Genomic DNA, 27,600 nt, shown 5'->3' on the forward strand with positions numbered 1-27,600 from the left:
CCCTCGCTTTTCATCAAAAGGCCCTGGAATAACTGACAGGTAGAAACATCTAAGAAATCGTGAAATAATGTAAAGCTTGCTGAGAACAAATAACAATTTAGGGAAGGACAGCAGAAAAGGCAGACCCTTGGCAGTCTCACCCTAGCTGAGTCAGGTGTATTCACTAGGAAGGTCAGGTGCTGATTAGTGCACCCAGCTGGGAGCTGCCTGTGGCAGAGGATGTGGTCTCAGACAAGAAACACAAATGGTTTTAAACAGTGAGTAAATAAAGAAAATGGTGAGGAGGAGTGTCAGAACAGAAAACTTGCAGAGGATGAAGTGTATTGGATCAATTACTGACCATGAGCAATTTCTGCTGTGCTCAAGACAGAAAATTAGCTGTTTAAGAGAGTCTAATGTACTTCAAAACACATGAAAAGTCTTTATCCTTAAATGCTTTTATTTTAATTTAATGACCTTGAAATGTTTTTGACTACTTTTCCATGGAAATGTGGACCACCCTGATTTTAGGAATAATCCACATTGATTCCTTCCTGATCCCAATAGTGCTCCCATAGTATTTGTATTCTGTACAAACAGCAGGAGCAAAGAAGCTTCCTGGGCATTTGAAGAATAACCAAGGCAGCCCTTCAAAATTGTATTTTAAGTGCATGCAGCCCTGATCCCAGTTGCTTTAGTATCCACAATCTCTAAGAATGGCACCACAATGCTACCTGTGATGAAAATGCTACCTTGGAGAAAAGCCTCCTCCTGCTCTCCAGGTGCCAATCCTCTTCTTGCTACAGACCCAGCACATCCTGCCTGAACCCCTACACAGTGTGCAACACTTCATTCATGTTCCTCTTTTGAACCAAAACAACCTTCCTAGTAGAACTGATTTTGTGATTATTTATCTAAGAATATAAAAATTACAGTGCTTGAATTGTGTTACAGCAGCTGATGGTCACTGAAAAAGAAGAAACAGGGCAGTGTTGGAAGGTTTCCTGATGCTATGGGATATCCCAGTTGGCAGAGCACTGTATAAACTGCATATCTCCCAAACGACATCCTTCCAGCTTCCACTGACTCCCAGGCTGTGGCTATGCTGTGAACAAAACATTCTCAGCTTAAAAGCTTCAGCACTGGACCAGTGATTGTCTATCCTACTTAATTATTAGCTCACACCCTGGCACTATTTTAGCCTTTGCTAATAATACTCTCCTAAATGATGCCTGAACACTGCTTGGACAATATCATAAATCAGGAGCAATTGCCAATAGGCAGCATGGGCAAGCTTACAGCTCCATGCTATGCAAACACTGCTCAGATGAACTGCAGCATGGGATATGGTTTTTTTCATGTGCTTTCAACTGAAAAAAAACTACATGAAAAATTGAACCTTGTGCTTTAGGAACACAAAGGCTCCACATGTGGATTCAAGGGCTTTGTAATGTGGACACACAACCAAACTCATGCTGTTTGATCCTGGGGCTCAGGAATGGCCTGTTCTGTTCTGTTCTGTTCTGTTCTGTTCAGAGGTGTGGGCAGAGCTGGCTGCTCCCCACAGGACCTGGGTTTCACCCCACTGCCCTCTCCTCCTCTTCTCCAGCTGCTGGGCAGGACGAGGGCACATCCCCACATCACCTGCCCCTGTTTGTGCTGGGTGGCACCGGCTGGACCATGGCCAAGGGAGGGCACCAGGCTGGCTGGCTGGCTCTGTGATCCAGGCTCCTCAGGGCACGGCTGTGCCATGCTGGGGGCTGCAGGTTAGGAGGGAAGAAGCTTTCCTGTTGGAAGAAAAACCCTCCTTTAAAGACAGGAATGAAAGAAAATGGCAAGCAGTCCCACTGTGCCAGTTTAGCCTTTACTGGACCTTGCTGAACTTTGTTGCAAATTTATTGAAATTGGGTGTAGAGCTGAAATGCTGAAACTTTTAGGGGTTTGTGTCTTTCAAGTTCTTCCTGAGAGAAAGAGTTTTCCCTGCAGTGTACCCACCAGGACCTCTCTTCTCACGGGACAGGCAGCTTGCCTGGTGCCACTGCTGGTAAGGTCTGGGACAAACACAGTCTAACCAAATGCTGCCAGTGTGGGGCAAGCTCAAGAGAGGCTAAAGCCAGGACTTTGTGAGAAGTTAAATGCTCCCAATCTTTTTTTATGTGAGCTAAAAAAAAAATTGAGGAAGACAAACTTGCTTTCAAGCTATTGTCACACTGTACATGCAGGGAAGTGTATGTATGTCTGTGTAAACTGAGAAAAGGTTTAAGAGACAGAAAACCCCAAATTCTCAGGTCACATGAAGTAAGAAATACTTTTTATCTTTCCCGTGGGCACATGATGTAAAAGGTTAAGAACCAAGGGCTGAAAGGAAAAAATATCTGAAATATGCATTTACTTTATTCATCCCATGTTTTTGCAAGTGAAAAATAAAGAACTGTAAAGAAACTGGAGAGCCCTCTCACTTCATCAAATAAATTAAAGGAAATGTGAGAAGGAACATGCCACACTCAGTATGCATGTACACTTTTATTTATCTCCCAAAGATTGATTCAAGCAAGAAAAAAAAAAAAGTGTCCCTGAGTAAAGAAACAAAATGTTTCATTCCCTAAGAAAATGACATTGCAAACCACATCTTCATCAACAAATTGCACCAGTAACAGTGTGTCTTGGGAGCTGCTCAAAGGGGATGAGTGACCTCTGTGTAGCTGTGAGCAGGAACGCTTGTGGGACCCCAGGAGTGGGAGCCAGAGCCCTGCAGAGATGCACAGGGAGCTCTGGCTCTGCTGCAGGAGTGAGGCACACTGGCAGGGCCACACTGCTAGAGAGCAGGCACTGATATTTTGTCTGCACCAGCCGTGGCTTTCCCCACCACATGGTTACAGGAACTCCAGCTCCCACTGCAAAGTGCAGGTACTCCTGATGATTCAGCTCAGGTGTTCTTGAGGAGCAATAGTGTCTCCCTTTTTGCCCCTGCTACATACACTGTGCTTTGCAACTGCCATCACTCTTGCCAGCCCAGGCAAATGTGCTGTCTCTGCTCTCTCTGGCTTCCCCTTCCTCAGGATGTGACCTGCCTGTGGGTCAGCTCAGTTCCTCACCTCATTTTGCATCCTCCCAGGCCTGGCACAGGCCCCTTTCCTGCAGGACATTCCAGTGGTGAGTACTCACTTGCAGCCTGACCCATGCCACATCCACACCCCCAGTGCTGGCTGTGTGATGCAGTCTGTCACTCACCCATCCTTTTTGTTCCTCAAGTTTCCTGTCTCAAGGCATTAGCAGCATGAAACTCATTACAGTGCTCACCCCAACTGGAAACACCTGCAAAACCTGAGGGACTGTGACTGCTGGATAGCAAGGAAGAACTTGGCCGGGTCAGGCTGAAGGAAGCAAAGTCAGACCAGTGGGGGAAAGATGGTCACTGTGATCCTGTGCAGAGAGATAAGGTGCCCTGTGCCCAGGAATCAGGTCCATGGCAGGTGTTTGCCATCAGCTGTGTGCACACAGTACCCAGAAACGCTTAGGGACAGTCCCTGAGCACACACTGTGCTTGGCAGCAGTGCTGGGACAGGGGTGGAGATGGCCAGCAGAGCAGTGGGAGTTTGGATATGGTTTGGGGCTGACAATAACCAGGTTCCTGCCATTACTGACAATGACAGGCCCTGCAGAATTTTTTTTTTTCCAGCCGAGTCCCAGCAGAAAGCCGTGGCTGACACAGCGATATCGAGGGCCACAGCAGGGCTGTAGGGAAGTCAATTCCCAGCACAAGGAATTCCTCGGTGCTGCGGCTTTCCGCAGTAACAGAGCGGGACTGCCCTGCGCTGACTGCGTATGAGCCTCCGGGCCCGTCAGCCGGCTCGGAGTTTATTTGCAATATTTTTACACGGATTTTAAAAATAAAACCGGCCGCCCCACCCCCGCCTGAAAGTCGTCCTTGTCCCCTTCTGACCAGCAGTCCTCTCCCTGGAGAGGCCGCGAGCCCAGGACCGCCAAGAATGTTCCCACGCAGCCTCCACGGCACCACCCGCCGCGGAACGCGGGGCTCTGCCGGCCGCCGGCCCCGCCGGGCAGCGGCTTCTCGGGGCGCTCCTGACGGCCGCAGCGAGGGGCCAGCCGGGCCGGGCCCGGGGCTGCAGCCGAGGAGGGCCCAGGGCTGCAGCCGAGGACCCGGGGCTGGAGCCGGGAAGGGTCCGCGTCTGGAGCAGGGCCCGGAGCTGGAGCCGGGTCGGGCGGAGAGCGGCGCGGCAGCGACACCTGACGGTCGCGGGCGGCAGCGGGGGCGGCGGGGCCGCTCCGCCCCAGCGCCGGCCCAACCGGGCCCCTCCGCAGCTCCGGGCCCTGCCCCGAGCAAGAGCCGCTCTGTGCTGGGGCGGCCCGGCCCGGTCTGGTCCCGAGAGGCGGCTCAGCGAGGCCGGGGCAGCTCAGTCCCCCCTGCAACCTCCGGAGACAGCGCTGCTCTCCCCGATGTGCCGGTGACATCGGGAGCGTCTCTCCCTCTGTGTCTCTCCCCGCTTACTTGCACCAGTCACGCTAAATTTGAATTTGTATCTACTAGAAAGTTTTACATCCTTTATAGAACATATACCTCTGATACACAGCAGAACAGTTTTTGAACGACACTTGTCTTTGTGGCCTGCCCAAATCCCGGCTGAGGCTCTCCCGACAGATCACTGCTGGAACAGCCGTGTCCCTGCCCAGCCTGCCCATCGGGCTGGGTATTTACCTGCTCAGAGAAGGGGCCCTGCCTCGAGTTACCCGGTCTGCTCCGGGGTTTAAGATTGAACATTCACATTTGCTCAGCCTTTTACAGAAAGCCACGAGAAGGCCTGTGTCCCTGCCAGCCCTTCCGACCAGTCCTGCAGGCAGATGGACGGCCTGACTCCTTGCCTGTGGGCATTTCAGCGGATCATCCATGCCCTGACACTAAGCCATGTGCTCTGATGGGCAATTTCTTGTCTTTCTTGGTGGCAAGTGTAAGTTCACTGTCTGGATAAGGCTGGGGTGTTGCTTAAAATAGACCTTATGTGCCTTGTTGGATTTGTGCAATGTTCCATAAGCTGCTTTGGAAAGAGACATTTGTGTCTACGTTTGAACTTTTTTGTCTGAGCATTGTTAAAGCTCATTCACATCCTGGGATAAGATTAAGCCATCAGGGTCAATAAAACCTCCTTCCTTCCATATATTTCCATGCTCTTGCCTGAAGGGATCTCTGATTCATACCTGACTGAGTAAAGGATGTGAAGCAACTCAGCTGCTTTGGGAAGGGGGAGAAATCTCCAATGCTTTCTTTCCTTTCAGCCTGCATCGCTGCTCTAGGCTGTCACATGAGGTACTGCAGAGGGAAGAGGTGTGCTGATAGAATTTCACTGGACTGGAAAATACCCTGGAATGTCTCAAAAGCTCCAGCACAAGAGGGAAGATGTGATGGAAATAGATAATGGGTGTTGGAGAGATTCTGGTCTGTTTGGTGTGTCTATCCCAGTTCAGCTATAGTGTGAAGGCATATGACTTAATGAATAATCTCTTAAGAGTCCAAAAGAAAAGAAAAGGCTGCCCAAGTTATGAGGGCTATGGCCTTCTCTCAAACTACAGTTTTCCTCCTGGTAAGGGGGAGAAGCTTGCAGCAGCCAAGGCAATGCTTATGAAAATCAGGGTTCCCACTTTTGCAAACTTGTTGGCAGTTGTACCAACCCACACAATTCTGTTTTGGCTTTTCTTGTGCCACTCTGAAGAGGTCTGACGAAGCAGGTCATCCTGCTGTTACAGATGTTTTTTCACAATGTCTGTGAACAACTTCTGTGTCCCAAAAGGACAGATTTGATGTAATGGTTACGAGGTGGCCTAGCAGCATGATACCTCATGTACTGAGAGACAGAGGTGTGTTGTACAGAAACCCCCTTCTGTTCTGTTATGATGGTCTTTGGGAAGCACTTCATTGCCACAGAGAAAGGTGGCTGATGTAAACCCAACTGTCACTGTTGAGCAACAGAGCAGGCAAGCTGCGAGCCAGAGCCCCGCGGTCATGGACTTCCCTTTGACAGTGACTCTGCAAGCAGAGGCAGCGGTGTCGAAATGCCCTCTGTGTTCTAAAAGGGGGTGAGACATAACTGCACATCTGCCTCCTCCCTGAAGCCCAGAGTGAAGGGTCTGACAGTGGTCAGTGCTGAGGGACATCTCTGTGACACTGCAGCAGTTGCCGTGGAGTGCAGGACTGATAAACACACCAACCTGGCATTTAGGTGTTCCTGGTGTGCTGGTTCCATGCTATTCCTGCAGTCAGTTCTGAGGCTTAACCAAAGAGCAGAACGATCTGCCCGGGGTCAGACTCGGAGCTGGCTGACCCAGCACTCTATCAGTTGGGGCTCACCAGCAGCAGATGCTAAAGGAAGAATGGAAGGACTGGGCAACTGGTATCTCTCTAGCTGCAGTCCTGGTTTCCAGTTATCTGTGACTTAGGAGCCTTTAGAAGTGATATCTCCAGACATGAAAGGCCTCATGTGGTTTTCTTTCCTGACTGCCAATTGCTTTTACCAGCACTGGTCCCTTGAGCAATGGGAGGGCAGTCTGAGAGCCCCACTGCAGAGCTGCTTTTCCTGCTGTATTCCCATGTGGGAGAGAGCCTGGTGTGGCACAGGGACTGTGGGTGCAGAGCAGCAGTGTGCAGGTTCCCCACAGGCCTTTGCCTGCCAGGCCTTGTAGCCATCACCAGTGCTCTGTACCCCGGATATTCATTTGGTAGGATCTCCAGAAAGTGGCAGCAGAGAAACTTGGCTGATGTGTGGTTTCTGAAAGTAATATGCAGAGAAAAAAAAAAAATAGTTACTGCGTGTTCAGTGATGAGTGTCAGAAGCACAGTTGCTCTCCTGCCTTCATTGTCTGTGGAAAGAATTGGCACAATCTTGTCTTTGACAACTTAAATGCTTGTTAAATTTTTTTATGAAAAAAACCCAATAGATATATGAATCCACAATTGTCTTTTTAGAATTCTAGGGTTGGATTCTGTTCTCAGAAGTAAGTATTGATACCAGCAGTGAATAAAGCAGCTCCATAGCTCATGATTTCTTTAAGAGATGAAGTCTATCAATCTTTCAGACCTAGAGCAAGACTTTACTCTTTGTCTATCCATGTAATAAGATTACTGCAAGAAAAAAGATAGTCCTTTGATGGAGCAAATGTGGAAAATTATCTTTATTTTTCAATGATGCATTAGAATTAAGGAAATTAAGGAATTAAGGTGGCTGCAATAAACTTTATTTTGAAGCAAAATCTCTAGACAAGGTTGCTTAGCACCTCTGAACAGAGAACTCATCTCAACTGACCAGGTATGCCAGACCTAGCGAAAAAAAAGGAAGTCTGGTTTTCCTCCTCTCATGTAAAAATCCAAGTGAACTCTTTAAAATTAAATAAGTCAAAGCTACATGAACTTACTTGACCTCTGGCTGGTGCTATTTTGCTACTTCTTTAGGATTAAATATCAACACTACTACTGTTCCCTGACTGCTATTCTTAACAGTGTATGAGGTACAGGATGTCTTCTGGGTCACTCAGTAGCTGTGACAGTTATTGGGGTTTTCTTATCTCTCACTGTCCATCTGAAAATCAGCTTTGAACCTCTTGGTTGCTGTCTGCCTTTTTTTTTTCCTCTCTCTCTGTCTCTGTCTCTCATTTCTCCCCCCCTTAACCAGAGGTCTAAAACAAGTGTGCCAAACACATAATCAGCCATGAACAGAAATATCCGCTGTTTGCTGGAGCCAAGCCTCTGACTCTTGTTGCTGTGCACCTGCCAGAAAAGAGAGCAGGAAGGGAGGATGGCACTGACAGCAAAACTCAGAGGTCCATGTGGTGTGTTGATTTGTTTTTCTTTCTGAACGAGGTGAAGAATGGAAATGGGAACAAGATGTTCACACAACTCAAAGCTCAGGCTGGCCAGTGAGGCAGGGTTCAGCTCAGTGAGTTTTGCTGACAAGACGTGGCAGTTGAGAAGTCTTGTTCTAAAGGCAGGCTTGTGGTGAGGATAAAATGTTTCTAACCTTGCTTGCTGAAGAGATCCCTGCTCAGATGTAGGGATGAAAGACCTCCCAAGGGAGTTCCTCCATCATGCACAGCTTGGCCTTCAAGGAATACTTGTGATATTTTCCTGCACCATTGCAAGTTGTTTTAATGCCTGGAGCTAAGCTGTCATAATTAGCCATCTTCTGGAGGGAAGGAACTGTGGAAACACTCACCCCATCTTGCTCTCTGGAGAATCCAGCACCATGAGTGCTTCCAGAGGCACGGGGGGAAGTGCTGCAGTGGCAGCTCAGGGCTGCTCCTGGTCTCCCCTTTCCTCCTCACTCACACAGTTGCTGTGGTTGCTCACATAAACACCCTTCTTTTCACCCTTTCTCCCATGTGCATTCATGCTGGGCTCTCACTGGGCCTCACAGCTTCTCCCAAGGAGCACCTGTAATGCTGACAAGTGTCAAAGCTCACCCACATCTGGACAAACTGAAAAGGGTGGTGTTACAGCTGACTGGTGGAAGGGTCACTGCTGGCTTTGGTGGAGCTGACTGCAGGAGGGGTCACTGCTGGCTTTGTTAGACCCTGGGTCATTAACACCTCCCTGCAGGGCAAGGCAGTGCCTGCTGGTCTCACAGATAGCTCAGGAGAAAGTCTGCTAGCAACAGGCTCTCTGAGATTTAGTCTGAAAGCTCTCCAAGAACTAAGGAGCTTCCCAAATTGAACAATTAGCCAATGCAGGAGTAAATAACAGTATTTTTCACCTGGGAGGAGAAACTTCAGAAGAGTGGTTTGGTATTTTTGGATTTGATGTATGAATAATTTGTGTTTCCCGTCCCTTCATATCGTGGCTTCAAAACTGATGGACTTAATTCTGTGTGCTGTGAAGGCAAGCTAAGCAAGGGCCAGATTCTGCAATCATCTGGCCTTGGCTAAGTCGGTTTGGATCACAGAAACACAGAAAGGTAAGGATTTGAAGGAACCTTAAAGATCATCTAGTCCCAACTGCCCCTGCCATGAGCAGGGACACCTTCCACTAGACCAGCTCGCTCAAGGCCTTATCCAGCCTGGCCTTGAACTGTGACAGGGTTGGGCCTTTCACAATTTCCCTGGGCAATTTGTTCCAGTATTTCCCCACATTTACAGTAAATAATTTCTTCCTAATATCCAGCCTAAATTTCCTCTCTTTCAATTTCACCCATTACTCCTTGTCCTGTCACTACAGTTCCTGATGAAGAATCCCTCTCCAGCTTCCAGTATCTGTAGGTCCTTCAAATACAAAAGTTGCTGTAAGGTCTCTCTACACACTCTTTTCTTCTCCAGGCTGAGCAGTCTCAACTCTTTTCCCTGTCTTTGTCAGGGAGGTGCTCCAGTCCTCTTAACAACTTTGTGGATCTGCTCTGCACTTGCTCCAAGAGTTCTATGTCCTTTTTGTTTCATGTCTGCGTGGATTGATCTGCACAGAGCAGCATAGGTATTAAAATGAGTCCCAGTTTTTCCATGTCCAGTACAAACCTGCTAATCCTTCATGTCCTACTTTATGGCAGGTAAAAAGTACAAGAATTTGAGACTGCGTTGTGAGAGAATTTGCTGCATGCTAATCAAATGGATGCACTTTTTTACAAGTAATTTTCCAAGAAAATTTGGGGAGCAGTATGCAGAAGTCTCTGAAACATTATTTGATGGCAGTCTGTGATGCCCACCGCTTCTCTACCTCCTTTCTTCCTCTTCCCAGAGCAAGCTAAGAGCTGTGTGCACTGCAAGTGCACTGAAAGCAGTCCCTTCATTGGGAAATGCTGAGTGTGATTTCAAGGCTGTTGCACAGAGTAGGGCAGTGTGGTGACATCTGCAAAGCATAGAGGAAATCAGCTTCCCTGAGAGCCTTCCACCTTGGATGTTACTGTGGGCCCACAGAACTGGGCTGGGGTCAGGTGCAGACAAAGCAGTGTGTCCTGGCTGGGGAAGGATGCTTGATCTCCCACTGCTCCAGCTGGTGAGTCTCAGGTTTCTGGTGGCATGTTGGCTAGAAAGCCTTCATGCACTCAAGCTCATGCTGGCTTGCATAAAAAACTACAGAGACTACATGAACAGCCCTACTCCTTGCAGCCAGTTAAAACCAAAGTAAAAACAGAACAAAACCACCCAGACCTGTCCATTCCTCTTTTACTGTATATTTTAAAACACAGGCAAATGAAAGAGGAACTGGACAGTAACTGTATTCCTCATTATCTGAGTTTTCCTCAGCCACAGGGAATGGTTTTGACTGTTGGCAGGCTGGCTGGTCTTACTGTGTCTGCAAAGTCTCAGGAGTATCTCGTGGGTGCTCCCAGGGGGCTCAGTTACTTGGAGGCATAAATAAGTGCTTTCCAGATTAAGAGTTTGGTCAGAGCTGCAGAAACACAAAGTCTGTGGTTGCAGTCCTGGCACGCTGATAATGTAACTGAAAGCTGCTGGACTTAGGGCAGGCCCCAGCCACCAGCACTGGAGGCTGTCTGTGGGGTTTGGCTGAAGAGCCAGACAGCAGTGGGAAGGCAAAACTGGAAAGGAAGGGCTGCAGCTGAATGTTGGGAGTGGGAAAACCAATCCTACAGGAGGGGTGTCCCTCAAGTGTCCATCACACCATCAGGGCTAGCTGATGGCAAACATGCTTGGGATGGTGCAGAGAAATATATGTTTAATGAATCATGGTCTTACAAAATATACTGTGTATCATACTGGCCTAGAAAGATGAGGAATGACTCTAAAATTCCTGGGTTTGCTTGAAGTCATTTTGGTCTTGCATGGCCAGACTGTGCTGCTGGCCTGGGCAAATGCAGCTTGCAGGTCTCTGTCCCCACAGCTGTGCTGACCAGCTGAGGTTCTGGCCAGGCTGGATGAAAACAGCACTGATTCTAGGTGCCACCTGAGCCTGCCTCATACTGAGGATGGTACAGGGAGGGGACAGGAGAGGAGAAACTGTGGGACTTGCTTTGGTTACAGCTCTGAACTATCCACTGGTGTTTACTTTCCTGTGCCGGCATTATGGATGCTCCAGGACAGAGACCTCAGTGGACACCAGAGGTGTGTGGAGGGACCAGCAGGGGCACAGAGACAGGGCCAGCTCCTTGGTTGGGTGCTGGAATTGGGAAAGCAAATCCGGTCTGCTCATGTGAGTGTGAGAGAACAGAAGAGCTGAGGCATGGCCATGAGTTCAAAAGCAAGGTGAGCCTTGTGGGGCAGCTTTTGGAACAAAACCTCCTGCAATGGCTGGAGCCCTGAGGACAGAACTCTGCTTCCCCGCACCTCACTCAGACTCCTCTCAGGGTGAGAGATCCACCCCTGGGCATGAACCTGTGCCCCGAACCAGAGCCCTTGTGCCTGTTTGTGCCTTCACAGCCCCCTGCATGGCTCCTCAGCAGCCAGGGCAGCAGAGCCTGCCCACTGTGGGATGGAGATGGCTGAACTGGGGACAGTCGGTGGCTGCTCACAGCCTTCCCGGTGCCCATCTTTGCCCTGCCGGGGGCTGCGTGCTGCAGGCCCTCCGTGCCCGGCCCTAAGGCGTCATGGCTGCACTGGGCAAAGGCCGTGGCACTCGCCCTCACCCCGCTCGCTCGTGAGCCTCGTGCAGGATGGGGAGTGCTGCTTTCACAACCTGGATGTGTTGTCACTCACATCCAGACATTTCCTGTTATCTAACCTCAGCCTTATCTTCCCCATTCGCAGCTTCCTCTTGAAGGAGGAGCAGCCCCTTCAAAACTGAGCTGTGTGCCCGGGCTGAGCCCCCACCGCGCTCCTGCACGACCCTCACTGAGCCCGCGCTGCCGGCCCGGCCTGACACGGCTCTGCACGGCCCCGCCATGGTAGGTGCCAGGTCCCTGTCCTGCCCACAGAACTGGGGCTGGGGACAGGGGAGGATGTGTCCTTTGGGTTTCATCCTAAAATCCTAAAGGCCCATGGGTGTTGGGACACTGAAAGGTGTGGGGTGTCCATGTTCCTGGCAGTGAAGAAAGCTGTCGTTCCACCCCATGTTACACCTTGGACTTGGCCAGGATCTTAATTCTGCTTGGATTTGAGCTGCTGCCCTTCGGTGCTGGGCTGTGTCTGCCTAAGCCAGAGGGGCTCTTGGGTGGCTCCTTCCAGGGATGAGGTAGCATTTGCCTGGGTGTGCTTGGGAAGGGCAGGCTCAGGGATGGAATGCCACTGGTGTGAGCCAGGGAGCACTGTGCCCTGGCTCCTTGATGAAGATGAATTATATTTAGCAGTGATATATACTCAGGAGCAGGGTACATGTGTGTGCTCCCTCAGCTCACAGACACACACATGCTGCCTGTGAGCTGCTGGCAGTGGGAGATGTTGATCTAAATTAGTCATAGATGAGGCAGCTCACAAAGAGCAGGGGAGGGTGTGGGATGGAGGAGGGTGTAAGCAGGGAGAGACCCTGTCCCAGCCGTGTGCCTGTGTGCTCTTCAGCTCCATTTCTCACTGCCCCCGTGGTTTTGGTAGAGAAGATGAAAGTTTACTGCACTTCCCCTCTTTGGGTGTCTGGGGATGGGGACAGAGTCCAGTGTGCAGGGACAGGGGCTATGGGAAGTGCAGGGGTTGTGGGAGCATGTGAGGGTGACCTTAAGGTAATGGGGGCATTATCAGGCCCTTCCTGGGGGCTTCAAACCAGCATTTGTCTGGCAAAGCTCCTTGCAGTGTCCACTGCAGGGCTGGGGGCATAGGAAGGTCATATATGGAGCAGGACAGCATCCAGTGGAAGCCTGCCACGAGCAAAGCCTTATTTGTCTCTGTTATGACAAAGGCTTCCAGCTCCTCGGGGAAGCACAACCCAAGGTTTCAGCTGGCCAGGGGTTCAGCAGACCCTGTTGCCACAGATCTGTGGGGACTCTTGCTTTCAATTCAGGCTGCAATTTGTGTTTCACCAAGGGGAGAAGAGAGATGACCTTGATTCTAGTTCAAATCCTGCATAATAAATGCATGCCTTGAAATGGCTGCAGCCTGCATCCTAGGGCTCTGCTACTCAACATGTGAAAAACACACAGCCACACTTCCATGCATGCTGTTATTAGGTTTAGAGTTGAATCTATCCAGTAATCTTATTTTTCATTTATTTTCATTACAAGTTGCAGAACAGTCTGACAGCCCTGTAAAAATACCTGAGCAATGATGTGCAGCCTGGAGGGGAATTTTTGTGAATTTGGTAAGGGACTGACTTATGTCAGAATGCAGGAAGAAAAATTCTTTCTGTTTGGCCTTCAGAGTATGCAGTAGATTGCTCAGTTTTATAACACTGAGCTTTTACTAGGGAATACCCACTTTAGCTTGAAACCAGAAGCTCTGACAATGACAAATCCATTCACATCAGATATGATCTCTACGGGTAGAGTTTCAAGTTCCATTCCCATCTGCTGATAGAATTATCTCTATTGTGTCCCCACCCCTTATCTGTCCCTCACAGCAACATTTTAAGTGGCTGTTTTTCCCCCCAGAAAGCCACAGTGGGGGATTATTTTAAGCTTCAATTGCAGAAGCAGTGCTACGTTGTTTTCTTCTTCCCCCTCCAAGGCTAGATCTGCCTCTCTTAGACATCAGCACTGAAGCTGAAGGCAATCTGGTCACTGATACCCGTGGAAGAGCCTGCTTAGTCTTTCTCTAGTGGCTTCCCCATGTTTTGGTATGGATAGAGTCCTTTGGGGTATCACAGGTTCACGTGTACTCCAGTAGGCTGATCTTAAATCAGCTCATTAACATAGTTTTCTTATCTTCATGAAGTGCATGTGCTGATTTTATCCATTGCCACATAGTTTTATCTGCCACGGCTGAGCTGCATTTGGAATGAGGAGGCAGAGCACAGAACTGGTCACTATCTACATTGCACCCAAGGCAAAGGTGGAGACAGGGGAATGCCAGAATTGCAAAGCCTGGTAGTGACTCAGTCTAAAAACAGATTTTACCTTTAAAGCTGTTGCTGTTTTCTTGCTCTTAAGTCTTACTCCACTCTCTTCTGGTTTTGGAGAAGATGTATTTGCTATGCTTTCACCTGAAAAAACCTTTTCCTTTCCAGGTATGTTTCTGTATGTGATATTAGATGGAATCCTATGATCATCTGTGTAAAATAATCACAGAAGTTAGAGGTGGAAATGGTTGTTGAATTGCCCACTGTATGATACTGTTAATATACTTAATTCTACTTTAGTGTCTTTAATAGTCTACCTTAAAAATATAATTACAAACATTTCAGTCTTTATTTTGATACTAAAAATAGCATGACTACTTTCTCACAAACTGGTGATGCTGGTCATGGGAAATTAAAATCCATGGACTGGTAAGGAAGCTAAAACACCATGCTAAAAACTCAGCTATATCTGGACATGTCCACAAAAAGTATGAATGACACAAACAGTGTTGTGCTGAATGGGTGTGTGACTTAGGAGCCAGTATGGGTTTTTCTGGGAGAGTTGTACTCTATCAAAATTTCAAATCTTTTTTTAGACTGATTTTCTAAACAGTCAACATCTGAGAAGGACACAGAACAGAGTGATACTGTGCAACATATTCTCTTGTGTATGTTTGTTATTTAGTTTTCTTTAGGTGCATTTCTGCATTTCCTGCACACTCCTGTTAAAAGAACAAGGGAATAACAGTATATTTGTGCAAGAAGTGTGCCTGTGTGTGTGTGTGAATATGATATTCACCCTTAAAAACTGGATTATACCAGTGTTTGGAGGTGGAAAGCTCCACTTATTGCAGCAAGGACTTTCTGTGTTTGCTAGAAATGAAGCAGAAGGGGGTTCGTTTGTCAACGGAAGAGAAAGTTTCACTTCACTTCTGAAGAAGTTCATTGTTTCCCTTTGTGGAGCTTGGTTTTCTTTCAGCATCATAATCCTTATAGTATTCTGCCAAATGGAGGAGCCTCCAACAGAGTCAGTGATGAACCCCTATGTGTATGCCCAGGGGCAGAATTGTACTTCTTTTTCTGACTTCTGAATTAATAGAGTGGGTATTTTCCTCAGAAGAAGGCCGTGTCTGCTGGTGTGGTTCTCTCTCACCCAAAAAAGAGAGCAGAAGGGGGAAATATGGGAGGATACGTGATTCTTTTTGCTAACTGGAAAAAGCCTGTGAAGTTAACAACAGCTGCTGTGCTTCTCTTCCCTCTGTGTGCCCAGGCTGGCATCCGGCGAGGCCATCGGGAGCTGCAGTGTGGCACTGCGTGTATTTGACAAGCTGAGTCCGACACTCAGTGTGCAGAGTGTCAGTTTGTCAAATACCCCAAGTGAGGCACTGCTGAGCAACGCGACGCCGGGGGTGCAGCTCTTTCCTCCTGCGCTGGCAGGAGCCTTCCTCTCCAGGCTCGGCATTTCTCCAGAAAGCCACCGACGTACTGAGCAGCCCATCCCATTGTTCCAGAACACCTGAAGGGTCTTGTGCTGCCAGGTTTCCCTTCCACCCTGGTTTTGGAAGTATCTGTTGGGGTGTCCCTCCCAACTGTAAATCAGAGCAGAAGGGGTGCTGGTGCAACTTCTCTGTGCTGTGAAGACAAGGAATTGTGCCCTGGGTCCTTGTTATTTGCATCCAAATACGATGCTGTTCTCTTACACAGCATTAACTAGCCAGCTGTAAATTAGGCTCAGTTAACAAGGATCCTGGCAACTATAATCACAACATCATGGCTAAAGGCAGCATTATCCATAATAAAGAATCTTGCCTTTGCACATGTAGTAATCATTTTATATGGAGTACAAACTAATGAGGCTGCTCATTAACTTCCCTGTGGCCCATTAGCCTGTGAAAAATGCATGTTGGTTCAAGCTGTTTTAAATTAGGCCATGGAGACCATTGCCTCTCCTAGGAGCCTCGCTGTTTGGAGAAGACTTCTTGTTTTTGCATGGTTATTCCTAGTCAGCACTTGCAGCAAGGTTGCCTATTCTGCTATTTAATTAAAGTAATTCCCTCTAAATCATCCCACTTGAAGATGTAATGATTGCTAAGTGTTTTCAGTAACTGACTTGTAGCATTTCAGATATGTCACGGTGGGGGAATGACAGGGGCAGCATCCAGCCCAGTTTTACAAATCAAACTCTCTGAAAGCATTTGACATGGAAAACTCAAGAATAAAATAAATCCCAAGACTCTACTGACTAGTTTTAGGACAGTACCACCAGAAAATTTTGCAATATTTGAGAGTATTAATAAACTTGAATACTAAGCTTTTGGGCCTTTTTATGGCAACTATTCCTTAGTAAATATTTTGAAGAAGCTGGAGTTTGTACTAAGCTGGAACCTATGAATATATAATTGCCTAAGCAAATTGTGTTCTGCTTTTTGAATAGCTTGTGAACTTCTGGACAAACATGGTCCACAAGTGGTCAGAAAAGGCCCTACTCCTTGTGACTCACACTCCCATGGTCTCTCTCAAGCACCTCCTCATGACTCACAGACATCACTCTGATCTTTATCACTGAGGTTAGCCTCAAAAGAGAGCAAGGTCTGAGATGTCAGGCTTTGCTTTGTCCCCAGTGGCTCCTCCATGAAGCACACAGCCATGTCAGTCCCAAGCCCTGATGTCACTCAAATCTCGAGGTTTCAACAGATCCAACCTCCTTTGCACCACAGCTGGCCAAGGGTTTGTGGATGCTCTTCATTCTTGTTTCCTCATGCATTTTCAATATTTGCTTCCAGTAATTTACCCTCTGCTTTTTAGATAACTCTTCCCTTCAGCTCCCAGATCCTTCCAGATGACTGGGGTGAAGGGGAAGAAAGTAAACCCCTTCCACTCGTTTGCAAGAACAAGCATCAAATCACAGTGGTACAAATTTCTCTGGGACTTCATCTCCCACCTCCCTGCTCTGAAGTATGGTACAAACCCAGCAGCTGTAAAAGCCAGCAGGTCCCCTCCATGGGACAGGCACTGCAAGGGGAACTGTGAGTCTCATGACACTGTGATGGCCGCTTGAGTTAGTGTGTTTTTGGGGGGCAGTGTCCTTTCAGGGCAGAAGCTGAGCTTTTCCTTCCCTTCTGCAGCAGAGCTCAGCACCTGAGCACAGTGCAAGGAAAGGAGAAGTTTTCTGCAGAACTCCCTGTGGCTTTCAGAAGAAAAATGTTCTGTTGCCAACAGATTTTACTAGAAACATGGAAAACATGCTAAAGTAAAATAAAGAAATAATCACACACTTGTTACCCAGGGAAAAACACCTCAGCACTGGAGACGGGCTTCTAATGTTTCCACTCTTCTGCTACTTGTGACCAAAGTCCTGTTGCTGCCCTAACTACAGGAATTACAACATGGAGTACATGGGGGCTGGTCCATCTGGGTCCATCTGCTCCCCCTCTCTTAGCTCCTGTTGCCTTCTTCCTCTGTAGCTTCTCCCAGGCTTCATGTCTTCTGAGGAAGGTGTCCAGACCTTGTCAGAGCAGATCAGTGCTGGGAGGAATCACAAGATGGAAAAACCCTGGTGTTACATACTCAATGAGTGAACCTGGAGCTCAGAGCTTTTAACAGCAGGAAAACTTGCACAAACTACCAAGATAATTGAAAATTAATGAGGATTATATTTGGGGAGAAGGGAAAGGAGAGTGCCATGTCATGTGTTTTGGGCCTAGATTTGCTGAGGTAAGGATGGGGAAGCTGAGAAATTTTCAGTTCCCTTTTCACCCAGTACTGACCTTGCACCATATGCTACAGCCCTGCATGAGCATGGCTGCAGCTCTCCATTCCCCTCAAATCCTTTGTTCTGCACCACCCCTGGAACTGCTGATGCCAGTAGCTTCTGCAGCATGAGGTCCTCAGGGCTGGCTGCCATGGGTCCCACAGGGACAGACTGGATCCTGTCTGCCTCTCTGGAGTGCAGCCTGGCAGCCAGCACAGCCCTCCCTGCATGGCTGTCACCATGCTTGTGAAGCCCTCACAATACAGGCAGGAGATTTCTTCTCCCTGATCTTTCCCAGCTCACATCCTGCAATTCAGAGCTGTAAAGGTAAAAGTGTGGCTCTACACAGCACTCAGGCCACAAACAGCAAAGAGACCCTGCTGTTAGGCTGCTGACCCAAACAGAGATGATTCATGGCCTTGTGGGTGAAGGGCCCAGCAGGAGGGTGTGTGTGACACGCTCAGCTGCTTCCCCATGCTTTCTTTGCTGCACCCACTGATATAAAAAACCAGTAATTCTTACAAATTTGGTGTGCTAAAGCCAGGAGGCATTCCTCCTCCCTGCCAAGTCCCTGGAGGACGAAGAGATGCTGGATGGAGGCACAGACAGAGAGGACAGAACTGATAGCAGCACTGCAGTCCAGGCAAGATGCAAACAATTAACAGTGACAAGGCAAATCAGGCTGCTGAGTGACAGTGTACTGCAAGGAATGCACTGCAGCTGAAGGCAGGAACTGCATCTACATGTTGCACAGTAATCACACAGATTGACTTACATCCCCCAGAGTAAATTGATGTCAGCCTATTGTATTCAGAGAGGCCCCTTAATCATTATCCAAATGCCTCAAATTTCTCTCTATTTTATCATGCCTCTGGCCCTCATACTGGAAAAATTAAATGCCAACATTTCCTTCAACATCAGTTCTTGTTTTCCAGGAGAAAACCAGTGGGTGACAGTTCAGAGACTCATTCTCTCTCTCTGAGCACTGAGCTCCATTCTGATAGCAAAAATGGCATTCCTGGGACATCAACCTCCCCTCTGTGGTCCCTTTACCATGCTGTAACAACAACAACAACAAAAAGACTCAAGCACAGGCAGGATGTACAACCAGTATTTGCTGAACTGCAAAAGCCAGAGGATCTCCATTTCCAGCACAATCCTGGTTCCCTGCAGCCTGGGATGTCTTAACAGGAACACACATTGGAGAGTATCCCTTGCTAGTGTTACTGACTGGCAGCATTGCACAAACTACTCTTGGATTTACAGGCCAAAGAATTTCATGTTTTCACTCCTTCAGATCCTTTCTTCCTGCCCTGGGTCCTTCAGGTTGCTGAGAAACAACTTGCTCTATAGAAGTGGGTACACAAACAGTTGGCTGGGGGTTTCTGCTCCTGCAGGCAGGGCCGGGTCTGCCAAAGACCAAAAGGTTATGCAGCTCCTCTGGGTTAAAGCAAGCAGTGAGAGCAGAACAGAGGGACAACAGGAGGAAGAGTTTCCTTCTGCTGAGTTCACTATTCAGTACCTGCAGCCCTGCATGGCTGCTTATGTGGAAAAGCTGGTACTTTACAAAATTCCTTCTGTTTCATACTGAGATTCCATTGCAGTCACAAGGTTCTCATACTCAGGGCTTTTCCTGTCTTTCATGGTGGTAGAGTACGTTTCCTCCTGTTGGCACTTAGCAGGGACTTCCACCTCAGGCTGCAGCAGGGCGACATCTGCAGTTCTGTGGCTGGGACAGAGAGACAGAGTGAGAGGGACAACTAAAGCAGATGGCACTTCATTTACACCTTAGAGACAAGATCTACCACATAATCTGTGAAACAGCAAAATTCACTATTCTAGTGAGGGCCTGGGGGGCTCTGAAAGACACTAAAAAGTGTTGTTAAAAGAATTACACAACCAGAAGCTCTGGTTAATAGTGGTACTATAAACTCTCGTGGCATTATCATGTTATACTCTAAAGCTACCAGTAGACAGTCCAGCCTTTGGAAAGTAAATACCAGGATTATTTGGGAAAAATTGCTACAGATGGTTGTGGTGTGTCTCTGAGTAGGAAAGCAGTATGAAGGTGTTGAAGATTGAGATGAGGATAGGACAGAAGATGTGTTTGTATAATCATATGCTAACAGGAACTCTGCAAAGTAATACTTGGCCAAGCACTAAGACATGTTTCTTATAGAGAAAGGCAAGTGTAGAGGGAACTTAAAGGAAGAGCTGCAAATTTCTGTCTTTTGCTTTCCTAAGTAATGGCAAGAACTTCCCACAGAGAACAGGTTTCCCATGGCATGTGACAGGCACAGCAAAGCACCCAGAGTATTCTTCAGTTTTTCTACCATATTAAAGAACAGTCTGGCTATCTCCTGCGACCACATGCTAAGTCCTCGTGTTGCTAACTAAACTGCCAAGGTCTTCAGATCCTCCTCCTGTAAGGCAAATAAATCTTTGCTTTTCCCTGAGCAAACAGGCTTTATAGGAACAGATACCAGTACAGTGCCCTCCATCTTAATCCCCCAAGGAGAAAATTGTACTCACAAAGCAACTTCATAGAGAGGTTCTGACAAAAAAAAAAAAAAAAAAAAAGAAAAAAAAGAAAAGAAAAAAAAAGAATCTAAGGTATGCATCGACTTGTTTTATGTGTCATAGAACAAAACGTTTTTGGGAATAACCCTCCCACAGGTTTCTCTCTGGAAGGGATCAACCCGGGATGGCAATGATGGGGATGGGAGCGATGGAGATGGGAGCGATGGGGATGGGAGTGATGGGGATGGGAGCGATGGGGATGGGAGCGATGGAGATGGGAATGATGGGGATGGGAGCGATGGGGATGGGAGTGATGGAGATGGGAGCGATGGAGATGGGAGCGATGGAGATGGGAATGATGGGGATGGGAATGATGGAGATGGGAGCGATGGAGATGGGAGCGATGGGGATGGGAGTGATGGGGATGGGAATGATGGAGATGGGAGTGATGGAGATGGGAGCGATGGGGATGGGAGTGATGGGGATGGGAATGATGGGGATGGGAGTGATGGGGATGGGACTGTCCCTCCCACCCGTCCCCTCCTCCCGGAGCTGTCCCACCGCCCGTCCCGACTGGGTTTGTCGCTGCTCACCGTCCTTCCTCCGCCGCCGCCGCCAGCAGCCCAGCGCGGCCGCCAGCAGCGCGCCCAGCGCGGCGCCGCCCAGCGCGGCCGGCAGCCCGTACAGCAGCGGGGACGGGGCGAGCCGCTGGGAACCTGCGGGGCGAGAGGAACAGCGGATTTGTCTTTACAAACAAGCTGTGGGGCTGCTGGCAGATAAAACTAGCACTGGGAGATAAAAGAAACAATGGGAAAGATTCCGCTGATTGATGAATGGAAAAAGGTATTTGTTTTTGCCAATAAACTTTAGGTCGGCTGACAAATTAAATTAGACGTTGAAAGATGAAAGAAACAATGGAGAAGAAAAAACCCTAAATTCCATAAGAATTAAAAATTAAAAGGGAGGGTTATACGTTAGAGGGGAATCTCTGGTATCAGGCGTATTGGGAAGTTTGTACCTCTCAAGTACCTCAGCCAATGGGGAAAGAGAAAAGGGAAATGTGGCTGGGAAATTGGGATAAAAAGAAGGCTGCGTCCTCCAAAAATGTGAGAGATCACAGGGGAATGCCCCATGACCTCTCCCTTTATTTGAATAAAGTAAAAGGACTCCTCTGTCTCCTTTTTGGACATAAACCTCTGGTGTTTGTGGATTAACTTTCCTAATGGGGGGACAGCACTGTCACCGCAGCCAGGGGACACGGTGGCTGGGAGCCGCCACTCCCCCCCTGCTTTGGACAGCATTTAAATCCTAACTGAGAAGGGGCCGAGGCCACCTGGGGGTTCAGCACTTGCTGGCAGTCACTGAATGCCGGGATGGTTCAGTTTGGAAAGGATCTTAAAAGGATAATCTCGTTCCACGCCCTGCCGTGGGCAGGGACACCTCCCACCAACCAGACACTCCAAGCACCGTCTGACCTGGCCTTGGACACTTCCAGGGATGGGGCATCCCTGTGTGAAAACAAACAGCAAACTGCAGGCTGCAAACACCCCCACAACAGGTGTGTGGGCAGGAGTCAGGAGTGCAGCTCCTGCCTGGATAAATGCCTGGGATTTGGCATTGCAGTTGTATCTGCCACAAGCACAGCAGCCAGATGTGGAGCTGGTCTGGGATGATATTTGCCACCCTGCCCTTGCCAGTGCAAATCTGGTGTTTTCCAGCATGAGACTCCACTCACCTGTGTCTGTGACAGGCCCCACTGGAGCAGAATCCATCCTGGAGACCCGTGTGGTTGGGACTGGATCTGTCAGCGGAGAATGGTGGATGCATTGCAGCCCCACTAGGCATCAGGAAAATGGGGTCTGCTCTGCCAGCCTAGACTCACCTGTTATCCTGTGTGTGTCTTGCCAGCTGGGGCAGCATTTGGCACTCATGTCCCCCTCCCTCCTGAGCTTTGCCCCACAGGTTCCTGGCAGCCCTGGCTGATATGAAGCATCATGCCTGGGAATGCTTTGGCTTTGCCCTGCTGGCACTTCCCCAGATTTCCAGATTTCACTCTCTCTTTCAGTCTCCTATGGTGACTCCCTGGCTGGCCTGGAGGGCTTTACCATAAACTCCCTGAGGTGTGGAAGCCTCTGCCAGGTATCTTGCCTCCAGTGACCTCCTTCTGAAGCTCTGCAGCCTCAACAGTTCTGGTCCCAGAGGGACACACAAAACATTTTCTTGTCCCCTCCCATCATCAGGCACATTCTCAAGTAGGGGTGCCAGCTTCTGTTGTTGCCTCTCTGGGTAACAATCAAGACACAATTCATACTCAGCACAGGCATCTGATCTTGCTGTGGAAGAGCAAACTCCCTGCCTTGGTCTTCTCCTGGCACAGAGGTGAATAACCCTGGCCTGGACACTCACCTGTCACTGTGTGCTCCATGTCACTACTGTCTTCCTGACTGGTGGTTGAGTGGTGTTGCCCCATGGTTCCCACATTCCTCTGCAAGGCTGCTGTTGTTGTGGGCACATCTGCAAGGTGAGGGGGAGGAGAGGCTCACACAGGGAATCCACAACCCTCCCTCAAATCTGCTGTCCCTGGTCAGGTACATGTTTTCAGTTGGGTCTCAGGAAGCTTTTGCAGCCCTTGTGTCTGTCACTGGAGACACCAGATCTCCCTCCCCTCAGCAGCTTCTATTCAGGATCAGATGACAAGCAAAAATACCCTTCAGAAAAGAAGCAAACCCAGAATATCCCATCCCATATGATCTGCAGCTTAGGAAAAGGCATTTTCAGCAGTCCTAAGACACATACAGTCCCTCCTACAAAGACAACATATTAGCCCTGCAAGGATAGGAAACTGAGGGAAGAAAGATCTACTTTCAGAAACACCCGAGTTAAAACCTGAGGTGTATAGACTGAAGTTAAATAATGCCAAGACTCTGTTCCCCAGCAATAAAACCAGTTCCAAGCACTGGTGGCACACTGCCCCAACACCCCTCCCCTGCCATCAGCTGCCACCGCTCTCACCCTGACCTGTGGTTGAGTGGAGTCCCCCCGTGGTTCCCACATTCCTCTGCAAGGCTGCTGTTGTTGTGGGCACATCTGCAAGGTGAGGAGGAGGAGAGGCTCACGCAGGGGTCTGACCACCATGGAGATGCTGCTGTGGTGCAGAATTCCCCAGGGGTGGGAGCAGGAGGAAGCAGCCCCGTCCCAGCTGGCAGGAGGGGGATGCTGTGCCAGCGGCGTGCGGCAGCAGCTGCAGCACTGAGCCCCGTTCCTGTGCTGCTCCCTCCAGGGTGGCACTGCCGGGAAAAGCACCCAGGGCTTCACCAGAGCTCCGTGCCTGGGAGCTCAGCGGGCTCTGCCTCTTTCTCAGCCACTGGGAGGTGCCTGAGCCTGGCTCTGCCATCAGGGGCTTCACAGCTGGGCTGATCCAGTCACCAGCCAAGGAGAGCTGCAGGTTTTCCACCAGGCACCCATCATGGAATTGAATGGACTGAAAAAGGCCTCTGAGGCCATTGAGTCCAACCTGTGACACCCTGTCCTGCAGAGCCTGGAGGTGTCAGAGCCTGGAATGAAGTTCAGTGTGTCCCCCTGGGACACGCAGCTGGTGGTGGGGAGCAAAGGCCAGCTTGGTTTGTTCTGCCACTGAATTACCACTCCCTTGTTCCTGCTTCTCCAAATAAAGCCCCAACTCCTTGTCTAAACTTGCTGAACTGCAGTGGGTAACATTACAGAGCCAAGGAGAACTTCAAAAAAACCCACAGAGGAATAAATAAATGAGTGTTTGAAGTAGAAATCCCGTTTTGCATCAGAAAAGAGCAGTTCCTCAAAGAGGAGGAAATTGAACAGAGGAAATGCAGCAGGACACGGGCTGGAGGCGGCGGGCAGGGCTGTGTCAGGGCGCTGAAGGCGTTTGGCATTTCCTCCTTGCCGGGCAGGGCAGGGCAGAGGCTGCGGTTGCTCGGCCCCTCGGCAGAGGGTTTGCCCGGCCGGCACTCACCTGTGACCGTCAGTCGCACGGCATCGCTGCGCTGCACGGCGCCGGCCCCGGCCCTGTTGTGCGCCTCGCAGAAGTACGTGCCGCTGTCCGAGGCCCGCAGGCTGCGCCAGGCCAGCTCGGCCCCGCTGCGCAGGAGTTCGGCCGTGCCCGCCGGGCCGCGGCGGAACCAGCGGTAGCTGATGGGAGGGGAGCCGCCGGCCTCGCAGCTCAGGCTGGTGCTGGCCCCGGCCGGCAGCGTCAGCCCCGGCTCCGCCGCTCTGATGATGGGCTTGGTGGCTGCCACTGCAACACAGAGCACAGGGGGGCCGGGTCACGGAGCCCTGCCCGGGCTGGGCACGCTCCCCCGGCCGCAGCAGCTCTCGCTCCTGCTGGCGGTGCCTTCCCACGAACGAGCAGCTCAGCTCTCACATCACCACCCTGCCCAGGATGAGCTCAGGTAACCTGTGTGTTAATCCAGGTTACATCAGCTCTGCTATCATTCCTGCCGCCCTTTCACAAGGTCCTGCTCTCTGGGGTGGGTGGCCCCCTTGCAGAAAGAGATTTTTCTAGCACACATTGAGGATGCTCGGGAGGAGAGAAGGCAGACTTGGCTCACACAACACCCACCTGCTACAAGAACCATAGAGATATTGGCTGCCTGCCCAGAACCGGACCTGGATATTATCTCAAACATCATGGGTTCAACTGGCCCATCAACAGATCCAGCTTGGGCTGTACACTAACTGGCTCCCTTCCCCAGTTCATTCCTACACCTCCGTGTGTTGGGAAGGATAACCAGCACAGCAAGGGAGGTAGGTGCTTCAACCCCAACCTAGTGTGGTGTGAATGACTATAAACACCAACACTGGTCCCCCCACCTTCTTTTGGTTTAACCTGGCTGCACAAGAGCAGGACTTTACTGCTGGATTTACCTTTGACAACTTTAACTATAGTGGTCACCTCTTTTGTTATCAAGCTGTTATCTCTGGACCTCCAGACGATTTGACAAGTGTAGTGTCCACTGTCAGGCATTTCAAGGTTCTGAATGAGAAGCGAGGCATCCCCTGGGTTGTGCTTTGGGACGCTGACTCGGCCTCGGAATTTGGAGAGCAGGATGTGGTCACCAGTGCCGTCCCTGTGGAAGATGGTGGAGGTGCCGGAGCCCTGATCCACGCTCCAGCTGAGCGTTTGCTGGGTGAAATCTTCTGTAGGCACATAGGTACATGGGAGAGTGGTGGATGCCATCCAAGTGCCCGTGACCTGGTGGACAGTAGACAGATCCAGGAAGGCTGCAAGGAACAGCAGTGGAAGGGAAGAAATGAGAATGCAGCAGAGGAGGGAAACGTCCTCCAGAGAGACAGGACTCACCGGTGCCAGCACCTGGCCAGATCTCAGATGTGCTGCACACCACAGCACCAAGCCAGCCCACGTCATCAGACGTGGGGAAGTGAACATCTGCCTTGACCTCATGGCTATTTTTATTGAGTTTCTCTCTGGGCACTTGCCAATTCTTAATTCTTTCTCGGTACAGACAGTCTCCTTGTGGGCAGGAACATTTAGGGGTATTCCCTGCAGTACTGAATCTGGAATAGGAATGGTGGACCAAAATCTATCCTTTTGCTTTAGCCTTGGAAAATTTCAGACCTGACCCAGATCAGCACCTGCCAAGTGTTCAGGTAGGCACAGGAGAAGAGTGGGCAGATTTTCTCCACACATTCTCCCAATTTCTCAGGCTGCCTGCCCATGGATCCCACATCTCCTCTGGGACGTGCCTCTTGTAAGTAACAAATCACCTGAATTTCCTTTGACTTGGCTCATCTCTCCCAGTACCTCTTATTCTTCTCCCCTTTCCCCTCCCCAGAAAGCCATTGGTTATATCCAGCAGCTTTAGCTCACAAGAAGTTGGTTGAGAGGCAGATCCCAGTAATTTGCAAAGCTGGGTTTTTTATGAAAGAATGGGTAATACATTTCAACCCAATTTTTTAAATGTCAGGAGCAATCCTATGCTTTTGTATACAGTGTGTAAGAACACTTTTCTCCTGTTTCCCAAAACTATCCTCTGCTGCTGCCAGTGTCAAACATGCCCTGAGAAAGGGTATATTCAGTCAGGGGAATAGGAAATGAAGCCAAGGTCCCAGTCCCAGCTTTCCTGATGCAACCAGGGAGTCACTAGGTAGGAAAGACCAAGGGGAATCAAATGTGCCAGCACCTGCTCTCACAGCTCTTCTTCTTCCCAGGGCCATGCTAACAGAACAATGAGGATGAGTTATTAAATTTAGAATGCATATTCCAGCTTCACCAAGACTGTTTTGAGAGCTGGACACCACAGTGGGTCCCTGCCAAGGGTCCCAAAAAGCTGTTTTCTGCTCTTGCCTTGGGGCAGGGAAGATGACTTGCCCAATACCGCCCCATTTGCTGCACTCCCTTGAGAAAGCACCTCATTGTATCTGATGCCAAAGGAGACTCTCATGAATTCTCAGGCTCTATGGTTAATACAATAAGCTAAAGACTTCCCAACTGACTTGTCAATTTAAAAAAAATGCTATAATTCAAAAGATTTTTGCCATCCTCTTAGTACTCTGATTATTTTTTCTTATACATTGAAGCATTTACTCACCGTTGCAGCTGATGAAAGTCATCACAAACACCACTATCCATCCAACTTCTCCCATTCTCCCAGAAGTACAGGTCTGTCCTCCTTTCCCCAAGAGACTCCCACCCTCCAGGGACCAGACTGCAAGTGAAGAACACTTCCCTTTATTCTGTTCTTTTTCATCTAGGATCCTCTTTCTGAAACATCACGAGTCCATTTCACTGCTGAGTTAGGTGAAGGGTGAAGGAAGGAGAAAGGCTCTATGGATCTTTCCAGTCCCATTCCCTGTCCCCATTCTCTTCTCTTGATGCACCCAGGACCCAGCTGCCTTTCTGAGCTGCAAGTGCCCATTGTCAGGTCATGTTGAGCATCACAGACTCCCCCAGCTCACATTTCTGCTGCAATAGTCCAGTTCATGGGCAAAAGTTGTGTTCTGAAAGCACACATTGTGTTTGACAAGGAGGTGACTTCTGACTGGCAGCCAAGGGACATTCTGAGTGTGCTCTGTAAGGTATCTTTAAAATTATTTCCAAGAATTATCTAGGTGTGATACACAGGATTGATCTGTGCTTACTAATTATTACCAGAAGGAGAAGGAGTTACAGAAAGATAAGAAATATGTATAAAAGCAAATCTAGTGGCATAGTGAATTCTGTTATAGGTGTTAATAGTCACTAGAGCAGCTTTTTGGGATTTATTCAATAGCCATGCCTTAGCACATGGTTCTAACAGCTGCAAAAAAGTATCTTTGAGCAGGAGGCAGATGTGTCTGAGAGACAGGGAGCTGTTTTCTACTGGAGCTGGGAGAGAAGGTAAATGGGATGGTTTTGCCACAGCCTCATCCCATCACAACAAATACCAGTCTGCTGTGGCTGAAAGATTCACATTGCAGCTGAAGCCATGTCTGGAAGTGCTGCTCC

At 49.2% G+C, this 27,600-nt stretch overlaps 1 protein-coding gene and 1 long non-coding RNA gene across 2 annotated transcripts; both read right to left on the reverse strand.

Annotated features, from left to right (window-relative positions):
- Positions 1–19,255: 19,255 nt before the first annotated feature.
- Positions 19,256–20,776, reverse strand: LOC128945849 (uncharacterized). Its single transcript, XR_008483897.1, has 3 exons — positions 20,714–20,776; positions 20,133–20,154; positions 19,256–19,329 (listed from the first exon to the last, which is right to left on the reverse strand). It is a non-coding gene; the product is annotated as an uncharacterized LOC128945849 (long non-coding RNA).
- On the reverse strand, positions 20,295–26,808 carry LOC128945986 (carcinoembryonic antigen-related cell adhesion molecule 1-like). The gene is made up of 7 exons (XM_054289921.1): positions 26,705–26,808; positions 25,020–25,376; positions 24,109–24,390; positions 23,139–23,207; positions 22,527–22,634; positions 21,856–21,921; positions 20,295–20,836 (listed from the first exon to the last, which is right to left on the reverse strand). Exons 1-7 carry the CDS (start codon positions 26,757–26,759, stop codon positions 20,295–20,297), a joined length of 1,479 nt encoding a protein of 492 aa, XP_054145896.1. The 5' UTR covers positions 26,760–26,808.
- Between the last annotated feature and the right edge of the window lie 792 nt (positions 26,809–27,600).

The sequence above is a fragment of the Melozone crissalis genome, unplaced genomic scaffold (assembly GCF_028551555.1).
Source record: "Melozone crissalis strain CALT ecotype California unplaced genomic scaffold, PUWL_Pcris_2 ptg000068l_1, whole genome shotgun sequence".
Lineage (NCBI taxonomy): Eukaryota > Metazoa > Chordata > Aves > Passeriformes > Passerellidae > Melozone > Melozone crissalis.